Source organism: Bufo gargarizans, chromosome 10, assembly GCF_014858855.1.
Source record: "Bufo gargarizans isolate SCDJY-AF-19 chromosome 10, ASM1485885v1, whole genome shotgun sequence".
In the NCBI taxonomy this organism is placed as follows: domain Eukaryota; kingdom Metazoa; phylum Chordata; class Amphibia; order Anura; family Bufonidae; genus Bufo; species Bufo gargarizans.
In genome coordinates, this window is record NC_058089.1 from 132,142,329 (window position 1) to 132,166,553 (window position 24,225).

Consider the following 24,225-nt stretch of genomic DNA (forward strand, 5'->3'; position numbering starts at 1 on the left):
GCACAGTTTAACCCCTTCTGCCATCAGCAGCACAGACTCAGAGCTGGAGGCTCTGCCTCAGGTACAGAGCAGCTGCAGGGTTTCCTCTTCCCCAGGCAGTGAAGAGACTAATGCTGTGCACAAGATCCTAACCCTGCAGACACAGCTGACAGACCGGGGGAGTTCTTTCCTTTGTTCTCTTCTGCTGTCTGCAGAGCATTGCACAATAACAGATAGGGGGAAGATACTGTATCAGCATTGTCGTTGTATTATACAGCTGGGACTTGTAGTCCCACACATACAAGATGAGTATCCCAGCAGTTAGACTGCAGACAGGGCAGCACTTTTATTCACTCCCTTTGCAGAGCTGAGGTGGGGGCAGTCTTTGTTACACGTCCCACAGCTCTGCAACTGCATGTCAACAAAGGGCCAGAGCAGAACTAGGAAAATTAGGAAATATAATTTTTTGGGCCTAAAACTTGCTTAGCTTAAGTATATATTGCTGCCCATCAGATTTACAATCCCTTTAAATATTCTGTAGTATGGGGCAACTTTATAATTTCTGTATCTTAGACAACCTCTTTATGTGACAAGGAGAAGTCCCCTAGTCAAGACAATAGAGCTGCTGAATTTACATTGAATTCTCTTTCTCTTCTGCTTGCTGTAAGAAACCGCTATTGTTACCCGTTATTTCACTGGATGCAGATGACCCTGGAGGCTTGGCGTTTCGACTGTTCAATATACTATTAACAAGCTAAAACATCTACAAACTTGTTACTAGTAGAGCTGAAACATGTATGTAAAATGTATTGGCCACTGGCGCTAATTACAACAATCAAGCAGCATTGTCGTCACAGCTCAGTAATAGCTGCCACAAAAAACTTTACAAACCACTTGTATATAAATGAATTGGCACCGCGCTCGGCCTATCACTGGTGACCCTTACTGCCAACTTACTAGGACTGTGTTGTACCGTTCCACATCAGCCTTGTCATCAAGATTACCATGTTTCCGATGTATGGAGTCATGGTACCGCTTTGTCCAAAGTACCAATCTATACAGATTCTTTTACGCAGGGGGTCTTGCAGATGTTAGGCTGGTAATTAGGAGTTCGCCCCGGCTGGTAGCGAAACTCAGCTTGTCCTCACGCTCACGCAGGGAGCCGGTGACATCACCACTTTGAGCTACGGGCTGTTGTGAGCACAAAACAACAAACCAACGCGTTTCGAGCAGTGCGCTGCTCTTTGTCAGGGAATCCAGGTTGGATGGTTTGCGTTTGTGAACAGCAATCTTTAAGTCTGACCACAGATTTTCTATTGCCTTGAGATCTGGGCTGTGACTCGGCCATTCCAATACATTTACATGTTTCCCCTTAAAACACTTAAGTGTTACTTTTGCCGTGTGTTTGGGGTCATTGTCCTACTGGAAGGTGAACCTCCGTCCTAGCCTCAGATCACGCTCAGAGTGGTAAAGGTTCTGCTCAAGAATATCCCTGTACTTAGCACCATCCATTCCCTCAGCTCTGACCATTCCCTCAGCTCTGACAAGTTTCCCAGTCCCATCCCCCCAACATGATGCTGCCACCACCATGACTCACTGTGGGGATGGTGCTCTTTGGGTGATGTGATGTGTTGGGTTTGTGCCAGACATAGCGTTTTTTTGATGGCCGAAAAGTTCAATTTTGATCTCATCAGACCAGAACACCTTCCTCCATACATTTTGGGAGTCTATCACATGCCTTTTTGCTAATATTTTCCATTAAACCTCAGGTCAGACCAGCAATCAGACCCTCAATGTCAATCAGATCTCAGCTTACAGCTCTAATCAGACCTCAGATCGGACCCCCAATCCCTCAGATCAACCCCCCAACCTTCAGCGATCTATCAGCCATAAGCCCCCATATGTCAGCTATCAGCCCACATATATTCAGCCATCAGCTTCCATATATTCAGCCAACAGTCCCATATATCAGCCCCTATATGTCCGCCATTAGCCCCATATATCAGCCCCTATTTGTCAGCCATCAGCCCCTATGTCAGCTATCAGCCTATATATATTCAGCCAACAGACCCATATATCAGCCCTTATATGCCCGCCACTAGCCCCATATATCAGCCCCTATTTGTCAGCTATCAGCCCCCATGTCAGCCATCAGCCCCTATATGTCAGCCATCAGCCCCCTAGCGCAAATAAAATTAAAAAAACTCACTTACCCCTCATGCTCCTGGACGCCACCGCTCCTCACCATCGCAATCCTTTTCACCCTGCACAGCCGATGACCAGGAAGTGGTGAGTATGTTCACCGCTTCCCAGTCCTCCGGTACTAATGAAGCGCTTCTATAATGTATTATATTCTTGAATGCACACTGGTTTATGGGTTTCAGTGCCAGTACCTCTAACAGGTACAAGAAGGCTGATGTCACAATGTATTGTGGTTAACATAAGGACAGCTCTTTTGTCTTTATATTTAAAGGCAGAGGCGTTGCTAGGTTCTCAAAAGATCCGGGAAGTGGCAAGAAAACTAGGTAGAGGCCTGTCAGTCATCAGCATTTGGGCCAGAGAGCAGGAATTTATAAATAACCAGGACTCTTAGGTGGCCAGGACTCTTTTCCAGGCCCAGTCTGCAATGATTGTGATGTTGGTTCTCGGCAATCACTTACTTTTAACTTATAAATGACAGACTGCCGAAATCCACTCACCTTATTCCGCTGTTAGTATGGGCAGTATAAAGTTGATCACAGGTTCCCTTTAATTTATACAATCTATCAAAATTGGGATCATCTTGGAGTGGGCATCTGGCATTATCATTGTAGTGTATAAATTTCATGATGGCTTCAAATCTCATTCTAGACATGGCTGCATGGTAAATTGGGGTGTAGTAAAGTACCTCTGTACTCCAGTATGCTCTTATAGATGTGTTTTTTTTCTACCAGTCCCATACTTAATACAATGTCCCAAAATGTACACATCTCGCCAGCGTTGGTAGGGGTCCATTTCTGGACATGAAATGTTGTAGGATTCATGGCAATAAACCATCAATAAAATAAAATTATTAGTAAAGAAAATCTTGAAAGAAATAAACTTCTCTAAACCCAGTCGTATTAACATGTATACCTGAATCAGCAGTAAAGTCAGGTACCTGGGCCACATAGTTATCTGAGGGTGCCCAAATAGGTGCACTTGATTGGGTTAATGACTGATCATCAACCCTTTGGTGCATTCTTGGGGGTTCATTTGAAGATGATAATGCTGATGCAATAAAATTATTTCACCTTCACTTGCAGACTCAGTGTATGAACAAATCATGGCATACACCTGCTCTGCAGTAAACTGCCTGAGATCCGCCATATTTGACTTTTAGTAAACATTCAGTCCAGTAACTGTAGAAGATGAAATAGTATTTTTTTTTTTCAAAAGATACTAACTGAAATATTTTGTATATACAGTTGCAAGAAAAAGTATGTGAACCCTTGGATTTAATAACTTGTTGAACCTCCTTTGGCAGCAATAACTTCAACTAATCGTTTCCTGTAGTTGCAGATCAGACGTGCACAACGGGCAGGAGTAATTCTTGACCATTCCTCTTTACAGAACTGTTTCAGAACAGTAATATTCTTGGGATGTCTGGTTTGAATCGCTTTCTTGAGTTCATGCCACAGCGTCTCAATCGTGTTGAGGTCAGGACTCTGACTGGGCCACTCCAGAAGGTGGATTTTCTTCTGTTTAAGCCATTCTGTTGTTGATTTACTTCTATGCTTTGGGTCGTTGTCCTGTTGCAACACCCATCTTCTGATGAGCTTCAGCTGGTGGACAGGTGGCCTTAAGTTTTCCTGCAAAATGTCTTGATAAACTTGCGAATTCATTTTTCCTTCGATGATAGTAATCCGTCCAGGCCCTAACACAGCAGAGCAGCCCCAAACCATGATGCCCCCACCACCATACCTCACAGTTGGGATGAGGTTTTGATGTTGGTGTGCTGTGCCTCTTTTTCTCCACACATAGTGTTGTGTGTTTCTTCCAAACAACTCAACTTTGGTTTCATCTGTCCACAGAATATTTTGCCAGTGCTGCTGTGGAACATCCAGGTGCTCTTGTGCAAACTGTGAAGTGCAGCAATGTTTTTTTTTTTGGACAGCAGTGGCTTCCTCTGTGGTATCCTCCCATGAAATCAATTCTTGTTTAGTGTTTTACGTATCGTGGATTCGCTAACAGGGATGTTAGCATATGCCAGAGACTTCTGTAAGTCTTTAGCTGACACTCTAGGACTCTTCTTCACCTCATTGAGCAGTCTGCGCTGTGCTCTTGCAGTCATCTTTACAGGACGGCCACTCCTAGGGAGAGTAGCAGCAGCGCTGAACTTTCTCCATTTATAGACAATTTGTCTTACCGTGGACTGATGAACAACAAGGCTTTTGGAGATACTTTTATAACCCTTTCCAGCTTTATGCAAGTCCACAATTCTTAATCGTAGGTCTTCTGAGAGCTCTTTTGTGCGAGGCATCATTCACATCAGGCAATGCTTCTTGTGAAAAGCAAACCCAGAACTGGTGTGTGTTTTATAGGGCAGCTGTAACCAACCCCTCCAATCTCATCTCATTGATTGGACTCCAGTTGGCTGACACCTCACTCCAATTAGCTCTTGGAGATGTCATTAGTCTAGGGGTTCACATACTTTTTCCACCTGCACTGTGAATGTTTACATGGTAACATTTCATTCGTTGTGTGTTATTAGTTTAAGCAGACTGTGATTGTCTATTGTTGTGACTGAGATAAAGATCAGATCACATTTTATTACCAATTTGTGCAGAAATCCATATCATTCCAAAGGGTTCACCTACTTTTTCTTGCAACTATATAAAGCAAATTTGCTCCAAAATAAAAAAAAGGGGTTGGCCTCACTGGGTCAGTGACTGGTGGTGCTGGTGTAATATTGCTTGGTGTAATTCTGGCAATAGGAGAGCATGTACCCAAGAAAATAACAGAAAAACTGTATCTAAAAAGATTTTATACAGGAGTGGGCTAGGGTTCACTGGGTCAGTGACTGATGGCCGTTAGCCAATGTGGATGTCAGTGGGAAGGGGGGTGAGGCCCTCTAGAAAATATGTAGTACTAAAATAACTGTAAAACAGTACGAACCAAAATATTTTTCTGTATAGAAAAAAAAATTGCTTAGAAAAAAATAAAGGAGGGGAATAAAATATGTAGTTCTTGATGCAACTCTGATAGGGGTGCTGGGCGTACCTACTAAAATAACACAAACTGTGTCAGTGACTGACGGCCGTTGTCCTGTGTGGATGTCGATTGGGAGGATATGTAGTGCTTTGAGCAACTGGCAGGAGCACTGGGTGTACTGGGGCTCACTGGGTCAGGGACTGGTGGATGCTAGCCAGTGAGGATGATGATGGGAGGAATAAAGGGCCGCTAACAAAATTATAAAACTAAACAGCACTAAATATATAATTAAAATTGGGGGGGGGGGGAGAATATTTGCTCAGAAAAAAAAATATGGGAACAGGATGGGGTTCACTGGAAAGTAATGGGAGGTGGATGGGGTGTGTACTGTGACAGGAGCTCCGAGTGAAAATAACCCTCTCTGACAGAACTGAGGTGATCAGAAGGGGTGAAGTCACATACTCAGACTCCTGTCCCCTGATTGGCCAACCTGGGCAAATCACAGCCCTGTCACCACCTGCATGGTGACAGGTTCGCATCCACATCGGCGTATGGGATGGCTGTCAGGGCTCTGTGACAGCAGCAATCCCTGTTGCCTTCCTGCTCTGATCGGTTCATTGGAGGGACCATCAGAGTCTCTGTAGTAGTAGCGTGGCTGTCGGAGCACCGCTGCAGTCTCAGTTACAGCCCACCTCCCTGAAGACATGCGCTGCTAAGAAAACTAGCGCTGATTGGTCCATGAGACTTCATGGACCAATCACAGCGATCGCCGACCTGGGTGTGCTCTCACAAGTCCCAGGCCGGCTAGCTGTGTTAATCAGCTGTCCGTGACAGCTATCATCACAGCTCTGCCACCACGTAGTAAAACATGGTGACCGTTTCTAGCCATGACGTGCATACTTGTAATGGAGCAGTAAATAACACTGCTCCATGACTGATATACAGGTCAAATAGCACTAAGGGGTTAAATGCACGCCAGAAAGAGGGCTGGTGTAAAGTTAAATTTGTCGCTTGCCCTGGTGGAGGAAGCACTAAACTAGTAGAGGCAGCGCAGAGGGACTTGAGACTGGTGTGGAAAATGCTGGTCTTAATATATGCTTCCCCACTTTTTTGCGATTTTTTTTAATTAACATTGGGGTCCTCTGCCGATTAGCAGTTTGAGAAGGCACCAGCGTGAGCAGTAGCACCATTACTGTCTCGCAGCTTAGCCTAGACCAGAGATGGCTAACCTCTGGCACTCAAGCTGTGGTGAAACTACGATTTCGAGCATGCTCCATTCATTTCTGTGGAGTTCTGAGAAAAGCCAAGCAAGTGTGCATCGTAGGAGTTGTAGTTTTACCACAGCTGGAGTGCCGGAGGTTAGCCATCACAGACCTAGACTATGTGATGTCACATTCACTGGTCACATGGCCTAGTGGTGTAGGTCAGCCCCACTGAACTGAATGGAGCTAAGCGCGATACCAAACACAGCCGCTATACAATGTACGACACTGCGCTTGATAAACTGTGAGAAGGCCGCGACGCTACAGCGAACACCGATACCTTCTCAAACAGCTGATCCGCGGGAGTCCCCGGTATCAAACTCCCACAGATCAGATACTGATGACCTATCTAGAGGATAGGTCATCAGTTTAGAGAAAAAAAACTTGGAAAACCCATGTCATGAGCAGGTCATCATGAAAATGCAGTATAATCTGCAGGCGGCATGTTATCAGGAGGAGCAGATTGATAATAGTTTTGAGAAAGGGGTTTTTGTTCTGTTTTCATCGTGGATATGTTGTGATCTATAAAACCTAGAAATAAATGTAGTACTGGCTACTAAAAAAAATCTACTACTATTACTAGCTGATATTTCGTGCATTAAAATAAAGACACTGGATCACTTAATACTATCATTCATTCTACTTTGTTTGCTCTTTTTTAGGTGAATCCTGGATGTATAAAACAATCTCTACAATGAAGTCTAAGGAGAAACAATGATAGAAGCATCGGTGCAGCTGTTTCTGTGATCCTCCACCATGTATCTGAAAGAATGACCGTCCACAGTCATTATGTGAAAAACATGAGCAGACAAGAGGTGACTGGTGCCACTAATTCCCTCTGAGTGGTACCATGACCAGGGAAACAAAGCCTGCGTATCCCATCAATGCTAAATCACCCAGCTCCAAGGATGACTCTGCTTTTGAACAGTTTGGAAAAAATAATTTTGCAGACAGTAAACCAAGCAGGGCATCAGAAAACTCTCATAGTGCCTTCAGTTCTGACAAAGCATCCCTTTTAAATAGTCGCGAAAGAGAAAGTCACAGTCAAAGGGAAGCTGTGATAAGGCCTCAACAAGCAGGGAAAATAGACTTTAAAGCTCTTCATAACAGGCCAAACTTTCCCAGTGATGCTAAATGGACTAATGGTAAAAGTAGCCCACAGTCTCCAACAGGGAAGAGCAGAGGGAGAGACAAAAATAAGAGGTCTGGAAAGGGAGATCGCAATCAACACCAGCTCTACAGACTCAATATTAGCAGTTCAAGGTCCAATCCTACCATTGGGATTGCGTATCCTCAGCAGAAGGTGACACCACCTAAAAAAGCAGAAGTCAATCAAGGGCCCATCTCTGGAGGTTATCGCTTTAATGGTCCAAGTCTTCCTGACAGAGAGGGAGAAGTCCATCAAGACAGCGGTAACTTTAACAGGTCACACCCAGAGCCCATTCCCATCCTTACCTCCACAAACTATACCTCACAAACAGCTCCAGCATCAAGACTCCATCAAGGCATAAAGATCCCTCCGGGTAATGTTCATGACACATCTAACTCTAGTGGGCAGCTGCATTATTTGGAATTCCAGCCAAATGGAAATACTTGGCATCTATCTGATAAACACTTTACTGGTACCAGGGAATATGTCATCTCAAATCAAAAAGTATGTCCTTTCCCGGAGGGCAACAAGTCAGACTATGGGCCTGTGTCATTTCAGTATCCATTTCCATCTCTGCAAGAGCAAGTTGGGAATACATTCTGCAATAATGGGAGTAATCAGGACTTTGTGGATGCTGCACTGTCTGTCAACCAGGTAGCACCCAATACTTTTTCCTTCCAGTCCTCATCAAGAGAAGGACCAGAAGATCCACAGGGAAGTGGATCCTATAATGCTGTCTTGCCAGACAACAGGACTTATGGAATGCCTTCCCAGCAGGCTCCATTTTTACATACCCAGCAAGGGGTTCAACATTCACCTAGACCCCCTTGTTACACAGGGCGTAATGACGACGTCTCTGATCACAATGGTGCTATTTCATCTACTGGTGCTTTCTCTTCCTCTGGTGCTATAGACCAAACCCAAAGCACTTTTCAAGAAAACCAAGCAGTTTTTGATCCTAGTGAATTTAGTTTACATAGTAGCAGTATGCCAGCATTAATCAATAAGAGGCCATCTAAAGACTTTGTACATAGTCAAAGGCTCCTGACTCCAGGGAGTACACTACGAAGGAATATACCACAGACTTCTCTAACCAAAGTGCTCTTCCCTGGCAAGGCCTTCACCAGTGGAAACACCGGATCTGTGCCTTACGATAAGAATATTTCAAGAATACCTCAGACTTGGGATGCTGGAAACAACAATTTTCCACCTTTGGACCAAAGCTCGGTTTCATATCCTAATGGTTCTGGAAACGTAATTCCATATCAATGCCAGCCAGATGAGCAGAGACAGGTACTGAAAAACCAAAGGATGCCTTGGCAGCAGAGTCTCAACACACCTTCTGCAGCAAACCAAAATCACATAGAGCTGTCAAGGCACATTGAAAGTCAAAAACCTTACCCCCTCAGTAATCCTGATTGGCAAAATAACTTGATGACAAAAATTCCACCAAGTTATCATACAAAAAAACACTTAGTGGTAGAGGGGAGTCCCACACAGAGGGCTGATATGACCAGACAAAATTACAGCTCAAATAATGACATTTTGTACGATAATAAAAAGGAAAAGAATGATACAAGAACAAAGAGTATTTCATACGGTGTAAGCCAACCAATTCAACACTCAAGAAAGAACTCCAACCAGCCACTACCATTTTCAGGAAAGCCTTTTGTACCCGAATCTCCCTATGAATCGCCCCTTCCCTCCCCTGTTACCAACCCAGTCTCCGGTAGTACCTGCTCGTCACTGTCACCCATGTCAAGCAGCCCTGTCAACCCTGATGAGAACCCAGTGCCTCACACACTAACATCCTCTCCCTATTTTCACCAGCCATGTCATCCAGCTGAAAAGTCTTATAATATGGCTGATTCAATTAGCCCTGGTTCATTTCTATATCCCAATTCGGAAACCACCAAAACATATAATTACATAACAGAGCCTTCTAAAGAAGAACACGCATTCAAGAATCTACCAGGTAATGAATACCAAAAAATAGCCAATGAGCAAAGTAAAGTCTGTCTTGAGAATTATGAAAGTGAACCACCTCCTCCTTATTCCTCTCACCACTTTCTTGCCAGCTCACTTAGCAGTGCAAATTTAGACCAGCTTGATGTTCTCCTAACCTGCAAACAGTGTGACCAAAATTTTGGCAATTTATCCTCATTCTTAGAGCATCGGCAGTACTGTAATTTGAATTCAACTGTCCAAACTGAGATGAAGGACTCTTTACAAGGAGGAGATTTAAGAAAGTCTTCGCTTGAACAATTAAAGTCATCCCAAACACTGCCAGCAATATCCTTACCCAAAGCTCAAAATGAATTTAATCCACATTTAACTGGTTTCAGAAAAGACTATCTTCTTGACAGTGATGCCAAAGAAGACCCAATGAAAGGTAATATTTTACACAACGCCACACCACATCTATTGCCTCTGACCGCCTGTGACACTTTAGAAATGGATGAGGCAAAGCTGGACAGTTTAATCATAGAAGCACTGAATGTCTTAGAGTTTCAAGTAGACAATCCAGAGATAGATAGCACCTTTATTGATGTCTTTGTAGATGACGATCTCACCACTGGGAAGACCGTGAACAATTCCCAAAAGGTCAAAGAGATGAAAGAATCAAAAAAAAGGATAATTGCAGAACAAAAACAAGCTTTCCATAACTCAATCTCATGCACGTTTGATGAAAAATACGACACAGATGAATCCCAACTCCAAAAGAATGCAATCAAAATGCCAAATGAAAAAAGATGTACAGAAATAGGAAGCACTCATAAGCATTCTATAGACACTGACTCAACAAATGGCAAAAATATCACAAAAACTAATTTGAAAGACTGTGAATGGCAGAAGTCAGAAACTAATTTGAAAGACTGTGAATGGCAGAAGTCAGATGACGCTAATAAAAGAACAACTTCACAGGAAAAAAAGAAAACGTCTCTAAATAAATCTGATTTTAAATATATTGATGGTGGAGAAATAAAATCTTATGAATCCCACCAAGGGAGACTAGAGAAAACTGATCCACAAGATCTTCCCCTCACAGAAACATCAAAGCCACGCAGGGCCGGATTTAAAGACACTAAGAAGAAGAAAGCTCACAATGGGACCTGGAGTAAAGAGCTTATACACAAAATTGTGCAACAAAAAAATAAACTTCACAAGCTACATGTAAAGAGTAATAAAAATCTGCAGTTTTCACTGGTAACTGAGAGACTTTATCCTCCTACAAAAACGCATCCGTTTGGTGAATATGACTATATCTCAGATTCCGATGATGAACTCGCTCCTTCTTTGCCACAAAACAGGCCAAATGGCAGCCTGAAGTACAATTTTAATCGGCATATACAAGGGAGAGAAACCAAAACAAAACTAAAGGAACCAATATGGCGTATGGGAGAGGCCACAAGATTCCAGCTGCAAAGCAAAGATTTGAGGAACACAAATAAAGAGACCTCAAGTAGAATTCGGAGAAGAAACAGTCAGTCATCAAATAGCAGCGAGCAGAGCACCAGTATTTCAAGCGAGACTGGGACAAGTCCAAAAAGCACTGAACACACAGATTCTGAAAATGAACAGGAGTGCATGGCAAGGTGCAAAAGTTTAAGCACTCAGTCTCAGAATAATGCAGAGAGAAACTTGGTAAGGCCTCTACTCCGAGAAAATCCACCAGCCACAGCACTACATGCAGACTTTACCAAAGGAACAAAGAGGTTTGCATCTGCTAAATTCCTGCTTACAAGTTCAAAAGCAAACCAAAAGATTAGCGAAACACACTATGACGAAAATATAAAAAAACTACAACAAACCACTGATTTTACAAAGAAAAACACAGGTAAAACACATGGAATTCAGGATCTCGAGAACAACATAGAGGAAAGACTAAGCACTTACCAAGAAGCAATGGCAGCTAGCACCTTATCACAAGACAATTACACGGTAAATGCTCCACCTCAGCAGCATTCTTCTTTCAATGTCACAAATACAAACTACCAAGAGAAACAACTGAACTCTATATCATGTGAAATAAATCCAACTTTCTGTAATGAAAAGTACTTAAATGAAAAAATATGCAATGGCAGCAAAGACTTTTCAATATCGGTGCCATGCTATACTGGAGATTCGGCAGTAGCTATATTGCCACAACAAAACGACAAATCCTATGGAGCTGAATGCCAACAATATTCACACAATAAAGAGGTGCACCATCTATACAGAAATCATATTTTCTCTGAAAGTCAAAACGGTGCTTCTGCTGATGTTGAGCAGATACATGCAGATCAAAGTAATACTGATAGCATGTGCTCATTTGAGAATAAATGTTCAGAACATACATCTTATCCACCAGACAACAATGACAAAGTTTCAGCCGGCCTTTCATTTGATTCGTCTTCTATATTTGCAGAGTTACCAATTTCTGACTTTGACACTCCGATGTACAACACTGCAACAATTTCAAAAGAGAACTTTACAGAATTCAACCAATCCCGCAAATCGAGCAACTTTGAACAATTTCCAGAGTTCTTGCAAGAGAAAAGTTGGGATCTTATTGGAAGCATTTCAATGTCGACAGATAATGTTCCTCCATTCCACATACAAGAAAATCCAAGCACAGAGAAGTATGCTGAACACATAGCAGTGTCATCAGAGCAAATAATCCTCTCAGATTACAACGCAGCATTTATTAGCAACATTTCAGAAGACGAACTAGAAATCAAAAGACTGGTAACTGAATTAGAGAGTCAGCTTCAAACAAGGAAAGAGCATAATGACACGTCTTCAAAAATACTGAGTAAAGATCATGTTAACCAGGAGCTCACAGACTGTACCCTCACAGTAACAGAGATGGCCGCCGATCCAACTGAAAGCTGCAGAAATAATGCATACTTTAATGAAATTCCTAACAATGTACACAGCCCAGACCACGCAACACCTCAACTTCAGGATTCCCAACCACTTGCAAAAGTTGATAGAAGCTGTGAAAATGTCAGGAACTCTTGGACTAGTTCACTTCAATTTGATTCCTTCACTTCAGACATCCAGTGTTGCAAACAGACAAATATGAAAAATGGTGCATGCATGACAGAAGGAATGGGCTTACTGGGAAATAGCCCTCTGACTGCCATGCCTGACAAATGCTTGTCTAACCTCTCAAATCCAATCACATATCCAACATATCCTGACCATGACCTTCTGAATGAGACACTGGTGCCAAATGAAGCACAGCTTTCTAAAAACAATGAAAATAAAGATACACATGGAAAGGAAATCCAGCAAATTGATTTACAAAATCTGTCTGTTAAACAACAGAAAGTTGAAGATCGGTATGATGACCCACCAAAGCTGGAACCTGTACAAAGCGTGACAGAAATGGATTCTGAATTTGCTTTGCAAGACGACAGCACTCTTTTAAATATAATTGACAGTCCAATGCAGAAGAAGAGCACTGCAGAAGAGAGACCACAGCTCTCTACAAGTTCAGAGCATGCAACAGACACAGAGTACAGCAAAAAGAATTTCATTTTGCACAATAAAGAAGGATTACAGGATGATAACAATCAAATAGACCTTGTTCTTCTTGACATGCCAATCCTGGTAAAAGAGGAGAATGCAATTAGTGAAAAATCCTTACCTTCTAAAGAATCTGCGGAAAATCCTTTGCAACAGCTCCAACTATTTGTAGCAAGAACAGCCAAAAATAACGAGGAAGACATGCTTATACAATGTTTCCCCATGCTATTAGCTGCTTCAGCAGTATCAGAAGAAGAGAGTCCCGTTTTATGCCCTGTGGAGAGCGCATATACATCTATTGGAGAATCCAGGAAGAATTCAAAGGTAGTGGAAGAAAATGGGGCATTACAGCTTTCTGAATCCTGCACAAAACAGACAGACATTGATCATACGGGCTCTAATTGCTGCACGTTACTGGACGCATTAAGTCATGAGGCTCAATGTGAGGACAAACAAGCAAACATTACAGATTGCATTGAACTGAGTGTTCTCAACATTGTCACAGGTGGCTTGAGGAATGATATAATAAATAATGGAAATGGAGCAAACTATGAAGAAATTGACAGTAAAAAATCACTTACAAAAAAGGGAACACCAACGAAAACCAGCGCAGCATTTGATAATGAACCATACACGGGTGGTAAAATGACATCCACATTGATCGATGTTCAGAAACAAATATCTGATATGACAAAAGCAGACTTTCAGGAAACTGGAACCTTAGAACCCAAAGAGCCACACATTTCCAGAAAGAATGATGAGACACATAACCTGAGTAGTGAAGTCTCTGTTTTTAGAATCCAAAAGAATAATCAAAAGCAAATGGATATCCCCCAGGGAACAGAACTATTTCTGGGAACTGATAACATTAAGGAAGCTTCTCTGTTGGCCGAAGATAAAGGTGATGCAATGGCTGTGGTTGACAATTCTTCCACTCATTTCCCTTTGCCTCCTAACACTAATGAAGTCCTATGTGATAAAGACTATGATGCACATCTTCTAAGCATACCTACAGCACATTCTGGGTTGGGGTTTGACCTGCTCTCTCATGTGGCACAAGACTCAATTTCCCCACAAAGACTGTCATATACATCTACGGATGATGGCTTAAGTTCAAAAGAAAGGGATTCACTGTGCAAAAGCACTCAAAAATGTCAAAATAAAGAGGAATTAGCAAAACAGTCTGTGCCAGACATGGATATACAGCTTTATCTGCAGAAAGACAAAACTTTGACAATAGATAACAGCCACAAACTGGCAGAAGAGAAAGTCTTAATGAAACCAGTTGTGGGAGGAAAAGTAACCCCATGCTTCTGCTCTGAATTAGTTTGTGTGCATTATGAAGGTCAACAACAAGAATCTGTTACGGACATGATTCTTGGGTGTCAATCAATACCAACAAATGATACCTACCCAATTTATACTGAAGAAAATACTAACTACCTTACTTTGCAAAGTGATATTTTTCAGGAAAGTGTACAAACACCTGTAGGGCCATCAATGTGTAATCAAAAAGAAGAGGCAGATAAGTGTGACTGGGACAACATACATGATGGTTCAGATATGGAACATGTATTTCTGAACAAGGACAGGTCATCAGCTTCAGGGTGTGACCTGGTGGGGACTGCTGATCAGGGGTTTGTAGAGTTTACCGGTCATAAAAATACTACAGAAAAAACAGCTGCACAATTAGTTCCAGGTCTCCACAATATGGGAGCTGAGAAGATTTCCACAGATGACTCTGCCAACAGGTGTACCAATGATATGAACTCTATTATAGATGGTGTCCTTAGAATTCTAGAAGGTGACAAGAGCAAGGAAATACTCCAGAGCATTGGAATTTCACCAAAAAGCAGTCCCATCAAAGAAAAGAAATTAGCTGGACTAGCACTAACCTGTGACATATGTTCAGCATCTTTTCGTTCTAAACCAGGACTGATGAGACACAAAGCGGTTAAGCATAATGGGCCACTAGTATCACAAAAAGATGGTGTGATTAGTGTTAAACCACTTAACGTGAAAAACGCAACATGTGAGTGGAATGACAATAATGACAGTCAACACAATCTCAACATGACATCTCAGAACATAATTGCAGATTTGCTCAACTCAGACAGTAACCTTCAATCTCAGATCCTAATAACAGATGAACAGAGACCTCCGACAGCCAAAAACTGTGAAGACTCTGTCATATCTGATTCAGTAAGCAACAGTAAGATGAATGGAAAAGTCAAGAAAAGAAAACGCAAGTCCTCTAACAAATCTACAGAGTCACAAATTCCTTCTGATGATGTCTTAAACGTCCTAAAAACTAATATTTTGAAGGCCATTGGACAATCGAACAGCTTCAACTCCTCAGAGATGGGCTTGGAACAGTCCGTACATAAAGACATGGCACATACAGAAATCAGTCTGAAAAATGACACCTTAGAAACTTACTTAACTGCGGTAACGATAGATGAAGATGAAAAGCTGGTGAGCGACGTTTTAGACATGGAAATGAACAGTGAGAGTTTGCTTCAAGAGGAAACATGGGCAAAAAAACTAAACCGTCAAAACAAAGACATAAATGAATGCAAAATTCAACCTGTGGATACTATGATGGCTAATGATCAAAGTCTATTAACTGGAGGACCTGCCCAAGCACATACAGAAGGCGAAGTGTCAAACATGCCCAAAGAAACAGTAACTGACTTTCACATATTATTTGATGACGACAATTCATTTTCCCAATTATTTCCAAGAGATGATCATTTCATTAGGAGAAAATGCACCCGTGTTTATGGGAAAAGAAACAAACGACAAACGACACCTTTCGAGTCAGATTTTAAACATGCGGATATAGCTGAACAATGTCATACCCCACAAATAAACTACTCAAGTGACTGCGGTAACATTTCACTTGAATCGACAATAGATAGCAGTCATTTAGCTAATCAAAATGAACACGTCACCAATTATGAACACCTCGGTTCTTCAAAGGAAACCAGTAAGGGAGATGAAGGCAAGATACTCTCTTTAGCATGCCAGAATATGGAAAATAATGTACTGTCAAGTATTGATAGGATTGAAACGGAAGACAGAGATGTACCCTCTCACAGTACCCTTTACAAGTCTTCTGCTGAACCTTTGGATTTTTCTGTAGAAATGAGTCCAGACACAAGAGACTCACAAACAGAAGATTTCTTCAACTGCAGTGCTGGTGATGAAGCCGATCTTCCTGAGGTGCCTACTATCGACATGAAGATGCTTAGTACAAAGTTTGATATGAGAGAGCTGTCTTTTTTTAGTGCTTGTGGAGATGACTCTGACCAATCTGATTTAGAAACATTAGATATTAACCAAATGCCAGAGAAACGTAAAAGGAATAGCAAAAATAAGTGCAATGACAAAAAGCAAGCAAGAAATCACAACAATGTAAAAATGAAAAGCAAAGACAAGCAATATAAATGTAAAGTGTGCTTTCAATGGTTTCTCACTTTAGGCGAGCTGGATTTTCATAAGCTAACCCATAACCCTTCACCTCCTCCAACCTGTTATATGTGTGTTCAACGCAAGTTCAGTTCTCGTGAACAGTTAAGAGATCACCTGAAAGACAAGCATGCAAAAAACAAGGCAGGACTCTGGATTTGTGGAATGTGTTTAAAAGAAATCTCTGATGTATGGATGTATAATGAGCACTTAAGAGAGCATGCTACTCAGTTTGCTAGGAAAGGCCAAGCACAGAAATCTGTGATGGGCATTCCAGGCTGTTTTGGAGGCGATGGTATGGTAAGGACATTTCTCAGCACCTTTATATACAGAACACCTAGCACCTTATCGAAGATTTCAGAGTCAGATGATAAAGGTTCACTGAGTAAAAGACCAGATCAGATTGAACAGCAGTCTGAAGATGAAGCGACTGGCGAAAAAGAACCTGAGAACTTTATCCATGTTGTTGCACCTGCTCCAGTCCAACAAGTAAAGCTTTCAGTTAGTCCTGACGGCTCTCAAAAGAGTGACATCATTTCAAAGAACGCAGCCATGCATCCTCATTGTAAAGACCCTTCCAGAGACTGCCACCACTGTGGGAAGCAGTTCCCCAAACCTTTCAAACTACAACGGCACCTTGTTGTCCACAGCTTGCAAAAAATATACCTGTGTCACAAATGTCCGAAATCTTACCAGGAAGCACAGGAGTTGAGAACTCATCTTCACAGTGAACACGAATTAGCAGAAAAGTCTGAAATAAAGCACACCACACTGTATGCATGTGAGCTATGTGCTGATGTCATGCATGTGATAAAGAAGTCGTTCATCTGTAGCACATGCAACTACACATTTTCTAAAAAAGAACAGTACGACAGACACATGGAAAAACATCTGATTGGTGGAAGTTTGACGTTTAAATTCAGAGGCGTAACCAGGCCAACATTTTCTGGAAAGGAGCTCAAGCTGAAAATAAAAGATTCTCCTACATATGATGATGTGCCTCCTCCAAAAAAGCGAAAGTCTACTTATTCTCATATGTGTGGAGATGTATCAGGCACTGATGATGGCGACCTTTCTCAATACCCAAAACTTTCACCTGGTGTGGTTTTTGACGAAATGAGAGAAGAAAATATGGAAAATGAACAAGAAAGCACAGTAAAAATAGAGGAGATAGTGATGGATGCCCCAGAACTCCAAGCAGAAGGAAAGGAAGAGCAGGTTCAATTTATTAATCAAGAATGTCTGTTGTCTCCTCAAATATGTGATGTGAAAATAAGTGAGAAAGATGATGGTATAATTGGTGACACTGGAGCGACAACAGAGTCCCCTGCAGGTACACAGGAAAATGTTGCTGAATACACGGACAGTACAAACCTGTCAACAGATAATCGACCACCGTGTAAACTAGTGGAATCAACAGACATACAAACCTCGGAAATCAAAGCAGACAATGATCTCGCTCAACTGCTCACAGAAGAGCCTGCAGAACCTCTTACTTCAGTTACGAGAATGCTGCCAGCCAATGACACGACTGCAGAGCTCCAATTGTTACTACATAAAGGTGCAGAGGGTGATAAAGAAGAAACATCAGGGTCTCGGACACTTGTTTCACTTCCTCCCACTGAAAAATCTCTTATGACTGACATAGAAACTTTAGTAAAAGGCCTGAAAAAGAACAAGTCAGCCAGCCAACTTACAGAGCTAAGAGTCACAGAGCCTCACAGCGAAGAGTTACTGAAAATCTTCACACCTAAATTAAAGTCGGAAACCTTTCAACCAAAGGATCAGGGTGCCTGTAATTTGAAGGAAACAAATTCAAACCCAATGAAGATAGCAAAAAAAGAACTGACTGTAAATTTGTCGAAAAATAACACAGATTTTAAACTAATGTCAGGAGAAATATGCCAAAAACTACACCAAAGGAAACGCAAAGAACACAAAATTTCTATCCATAAAAGCAATGCAGCCTCCCAGGAAAATGTTGTTGAAGTGAAGAAAAAAAAGACCAAAGTTGTAGTGACTGGAAAACATGAAACCTCTGCAAAAAAGTCAGAATGGATACGTGGTCTTCTGGACACAAAAGATGAAATTCCAGGCACCAGGACTCACCCCAAGCCACATACTGGAGCAATGGGCAGTCAGTTGAAGAAAGCTGTGCTGGACACCCACAACCTGAAGAGACTGAACTCCCAGTCTATCAATGGGGAGTACAAGAGCAGAAGAACTGCTGTTCCAAAAAGTAATCACTTTTTACCAAAAACCTCTGCTCTGTATTCGAACAACAAACGTAAAATGGCCCACAACACAAAACCCACTGAGCCATCAAATTATAGGACTGCCGAGTCACAGAATACTTTGTTAAGCCAACTCTTTGGGCAGAAACTTACTAGCTTTAAAATTCCTTTAAGAAGGGATGTTACAGAATGACATTAAGTGACCCATGTCCTAAAAACAACAACAAAAAAAACTTTTTTTTTATTGATGCATTCCCTAAGCTTTGCCGAACTTGCACTGCCTCCATTGTAAATGAGTCCCTTTGTGCTGTAATCTACTTTGATGCACTTGATTTGTTATGCTAATGTTGGAATATGCATATGAATTTTGACTATACAGAACCTAACCCAACGTTTTTATTTCTTTGGACAAGCATACCAGTCAAAAGCTCTTTTCTACTGTTGTATATAGTTCCTTTTTTTTTGTTCAGGATGAAGAGATGGGGTTATAAGTAAAAAATAACTTAACCTGTGCTCTTCAATAAAATAATAATAGTAATTGAAAAAAGAGACTCTCCCTATACTTTTATACTATTTTTCAGCACATAGTCAAGGTCTTGGGTATAAGAAAAGTTATATTTTGACAAATAGTTTGGTTCCTAGCTGGTCAACTAGTCACTAGTTCAAATTATTACACACACATGAAATACATGTATAGCTTTTTAAATATAACACGATATTCTTTAGAAATAAAGCCTGATTACAGATCTAAATGACAAGAAGCAGACTGATAAAAAACATAGATTGATAATTTATTAATTTACCAAAGTATTATTAACCATTGCCCAAACACAAAAAAAATTGTATAAATGGAACTAAAATTGCTGAACACAAACATAGGTAGCAAATAATAAACTGTATCAACTACAAGACAGGATGAATACTAATAGTATAGACAACCAGTGTGCAGTCAGCTTACAATCGTCCTCTATTATATGTGGTGGACAGAGGCATGTGTGTTATTTCCCTAGTCCAAAAGAGTGCCTTATTGTGCATACAAATGTACTATAAAATACACTGTATTAATGGTATGTAAGAAATGCTTCCATGGTTTTTATGAATGCTGCCTATTAAGTAAAAATACAACTATTTAATTTTTTTTTTTTTTTAAGACATGTTTTAAGTAAACTGCCTCCATACTGATATGGAAACGTGACATTGCTGTGAGCCGGGAATCCTAGCACATGTAGTGACACTAGTGAGTCACGTGTCAATCACAATCAATAGAGGGAGCACAAAGACTGTGCCCCTGGCATATCTGCCAAATATATTTATCTTTCTCTTTTATACCAGTATTTTTTTTTTCATCTGTGTTTTTCTAATTCGTCAGCGTAGCCTATTCCTATATAACCTGTGCATTGGTTAAGGGCAATCTCGGTCATGTGACAGCCGTCGCACTCAAGGATCACAGTGTAGCATAGAAATGAATAGGATAATAACACGATTTGCACGTGTGTTGCAACCACAACCCCAGAATAAAAAAACATCCAATTCTAGGGTTGTGTCACTTGTGTGAGCTAAGCTGCGACCCCATTAACTTCTACACTAGTGCCACTACACTGCAATCCTGCTGTGATTCCTGGGCACGACCAATACCACCATGTAGTCGACCCCTACAATTTCTGTCCTATGTGCCAATACACAGATGAAGAATTGCAAAGAAGACATGCACAGAAAGACTTACCAATACTCTTTGAGCGTATATACTCCCATAGACATAAAACACTCACCAGAACATACAATTTCTGTGACCACTGTAAATGAATACATTGAAAGTATTTTGCTACTCTTTAACATGAGAATGTAAATTAAAATGTGCCTTCTCAGCTTCTGGTGATGCATTAATAAACCGCAATGCTGCAGACACTTCAGAAGAACTTGAGGTGTCACATCTTTGAAGGACTTTATAATAATATTTTATTCTTGACAATCTTACTGTAACTCAATCCACAATCTGTTGCATAATGATATCCATGGTGCTATTTGTTTATAGTTCAATTAATGTGAAAAAAACTGAAATAAATGTTCATTGTCCAGTGCCGGAACAGTGTTAAAATCACTCTCCCTCTATCTAGCTTCTGTAAGCCTATATGCAACTATATCTCCTATATACCGAGACATGAAAACTCAGGTGCAACGGATGGTCACTCTGGTTCAGCTGAAAACCTCTAAGAGATGTTAGTATCCTAAAGCACTGATGTAGCTTGTAAGACCAGAGTACTCTTCCAGCACAGAATCCTGAGAAATGTACCAACATGCAAGGTCTTAACTTGTTTATATGTATCATTAAAGAACATTGTATTGTATAAAATATATTCTAGTTATTTGGTGCAATGACTAATTCAAAAGATTTTATTTTGATATTTGTGTCCAAAAAGAGCAGAAAGAGCATAATGCATTTTTATATCATTATTTTGTATGACTTAAAATTCCTCTTTATATTGTTGTTAAATAAAATATAAAATAAGGAGCGTCTGCTTATTCGTGAATGCACTTGCTTGCAACAAACCTTACGATTTGCAGCCTGTGGTATAAGCAGTATGGGAAATGCAGCAGCCAACACAATTCACCAACTAAAGACAAAGGACACTTTTATTAAGACTGGCCGGACACCCGCGGAAATAGACAAGACTCACATGGGCGCTGTGCATGTCACGGAGGCAGCTGCAGGGACTGCCAGACGACAGGTCACTTGATCATGATGTTGGATCTAACTAGTTCCAGCAGTCCTGACAGTAAGGGCTGTCACTTGTCAAGGCTCTTTTCGTGACACTAGGGCTCCTATGACAGTTTCAGCTGTAGGGGAAAAAAGTTAACAGTTTAAAAAGTTTGGTAAAACTGGTCAGACACTCACTGATCTGATATTGATGACTTATTTTGAGGATAGACCATCAAAATCAAATTCCAGGATAACTCCTTTTAAAGAAACCTTTGATCTGCAGGCAGCCTGTTACAGAGCACTGGGAGCTGATATATAGTTTGAAACCAAAGATTCCGTATTACTAGTTAAGGCTACTTTCACACTAGCGTTCGATCGGATCCGTTCTGAACGGATCCGATCATAATAATGCAGACGGAGGCTCCGTTCAGTACGGATCCGTCTGCATTATTTTAGCATAAAAACAGCTAAGTGTGAAAATAGCCTCGTACGGATCCGTCCAGACTTTCAATGTAAAGTCAATGGGGGACGGATCCGCATGAAGATTGAGCCATATTGTGGCATCTTCATACGGATCCGTCCCCATTGACTTACATTGTAAGTCTGGACGGATCCGCACGCCTCCGCACGGCCAGGCGGACACCCGAACGCTGCAAGCAGCATTCAGCTGTCCGCCTGTCCGTGCGGAGGCGAGCGGAGCGGAGGCTGAACGCCGCCAGACTGATGCAGTCTGAGCGGATCCGCTCCATTCAGACTGCATTAGGGCTGGACGGCTGCGTTCGGGTCCGCTCGTGAGCCCCTTCAAACGGAACTCACGAGCGGACCGACGAACGCTAGTGTGAAAGTAGCCTTAAGGCTATGTGAACCTTTAGGGACATTTTTTTATTATTGCATTGTACTCATTTGAGCTAAAAAAAATAATATTTCAATTGGTCTTTATTAAAGATAATGAGCCGTTTTGCATGCACAGCTTTCAGTTACTGATGAGAATCTGGCTAAAAGGGGTTTTGCCATCTCAGACGATGGGGGAATATCGCTAGGAGATGCCCCCATTGTCTGATAGGTGCGGGTCCCACCTCTGGGACCCGCACCTACAATGAGAACGGAGTGGACAGCCGCCCACCATTCATTTCTATGGGGCCGCCGAAAATAGCCCAGCACTGGCTCGGCTATTTCTGTCTGCCCCAATGAAATGAATGGGAGCAGTGGGCCGCGTGTGCTCGGTGCACTCCCATTCACTTCTATGGGAGCAGCGCTTGGTGGTGGACAAACGCTGGGAAATCCCGGGTCCTCCAGCCACAGCTCTCCCAGCTCTGTTCTCATTGTAGGTGCGGGTCCCGCACCTATCAGACAATGGGGGCATATCGTAGCGATATGCCACCATTTTTTGTGATGGGAATACAAAAAACCCTAATGACAGAATGGCTAAATGGCGCTCTAGCACAACTACACAAGACTCCAATGGTACCTTTGTTGTATTCTTCTGACTTTCACCGGCTGAAAAAATTTAGTTTTATCTATATGCAAATGAGGGCTTGCAATTCCCCAGGGGCAGGGTTCTTATTGTAGGTGCCCAGGCTGCTCTTCCTTCTTTTCATATTACCCCTCCCCAGCCTCTTGCTGGTCCCTCTGGCTGTTTTATCATCCCAAGTACCGGCCGAGATCCGGCACGTGCTCAGTCCACCGCCGGCCCGAGCATGCGCACTGCAATGTGGATATACTTACCTTTCTCTTGCCTCCAGTCTCCCTGCTTGCTTCCGGTCCGCATGCGCACATGAAGCGATGCCACTCCCCACAATGGGCATCGTAGTGCAAATGCCCGGGCCAGCGATGAACTGCGCACCACTGGATCTCGGCCGGTACTTGGGATGATAAAACAGCCTTATAGGGCGGGACCAGCAAGAGGCTGGGGAGGGGTAATATGAAAAGAAGACAGAGCAGCCTGGGCACCTACAACAAGAACCCGTTTTTTCAGCCGGTGAAAGTCAGAAGAATACAACAAAGGTACCATTGGAATCTTGTGTAGTTGTGCTAGAGTGCCATGTAAGCAGTTTATATTGTCAAATTGTGGTGACAGACTCCCTTTAAATCAGTGATTGTGAGCCAAAAATGTAAAACAGGCGCAAATACTTCCATTGTACCTTACTAGATTTTGCCTCCCAATCACTGATGGAAATCATTGACCAAACACTGCAAATAAGGCCATAGTCATTCAATTAACACCTTAAGGACCTTGCCATTTTTCCGCTTAAGGACCAGTTTCTTGTAAACTTGACTTTTTCTGCTTTTAACGCCTCATGCAGACAGTCGTTTTGCGGCCGTTACATGCATTGGGAACCACAATTGCGGCACCCAATGCACAGGCAACATCCGTGCAGTGGGCTTGACCCATTCAACTTGAATGGGTCCGTGGTATGTCCACACCGCAAAAATATATGACATGTCATATTTATTTTTGGTGCGGAACAACAGAAAGAAACACCACGGAAGCCCTCCGTAGTGATTCCGGTGTTCCGTGACTCTGTTCCTCATCTCCCAAATTGCGGACCCATTCAAGTGAATGGGTCCGCATCCGTGATGCGGAGTGCACAGGGCCAGCAGCCATAGATTGCCGACCCGCCATTTGTGGGCCGCGTGCATGAGGCCTAAGGCAGATAGTGATACATCATAAGAGAGTTATTACTTTACATTCCCCATATGTCCACTTTGATGTTTGCATAATTTTTTTAATGTAATTTTATTTTT

The 24,225-nt window shown here is 41.9% G+C and overlaps 1 protein-coding gene across 1 annotated transcript in view; it reads left to right on the forward strand.

Moving 5' to 3' along the window:
- Positions 1-21,289, forward strand: part of ZNF469 (zinc finger protein 469) — a 425,851-nt gene extending 404,562 nt beyond the window's left edge. The window contains exons 5-6 of the mRNA XM_044270254.1: positions 7,076-10,418; positions 10,455-21,289. Of these exons, the coding sequence (XP_044126189.1) occupies positions 7,264-10,418; positions 10,455-18,975 (11,676 nt within the window). The 5' untranslated portion in view covers positions 7,076-7,263 and the 3' untranslated portion in view covers positions 18,976-21,289. The remainder of the gene's footprint in view (positions 1-7,075; positions 10,419-10,454) is intronic.
- Positions 21,290-24,225: the final 2,936 nt, after the last annotated feature.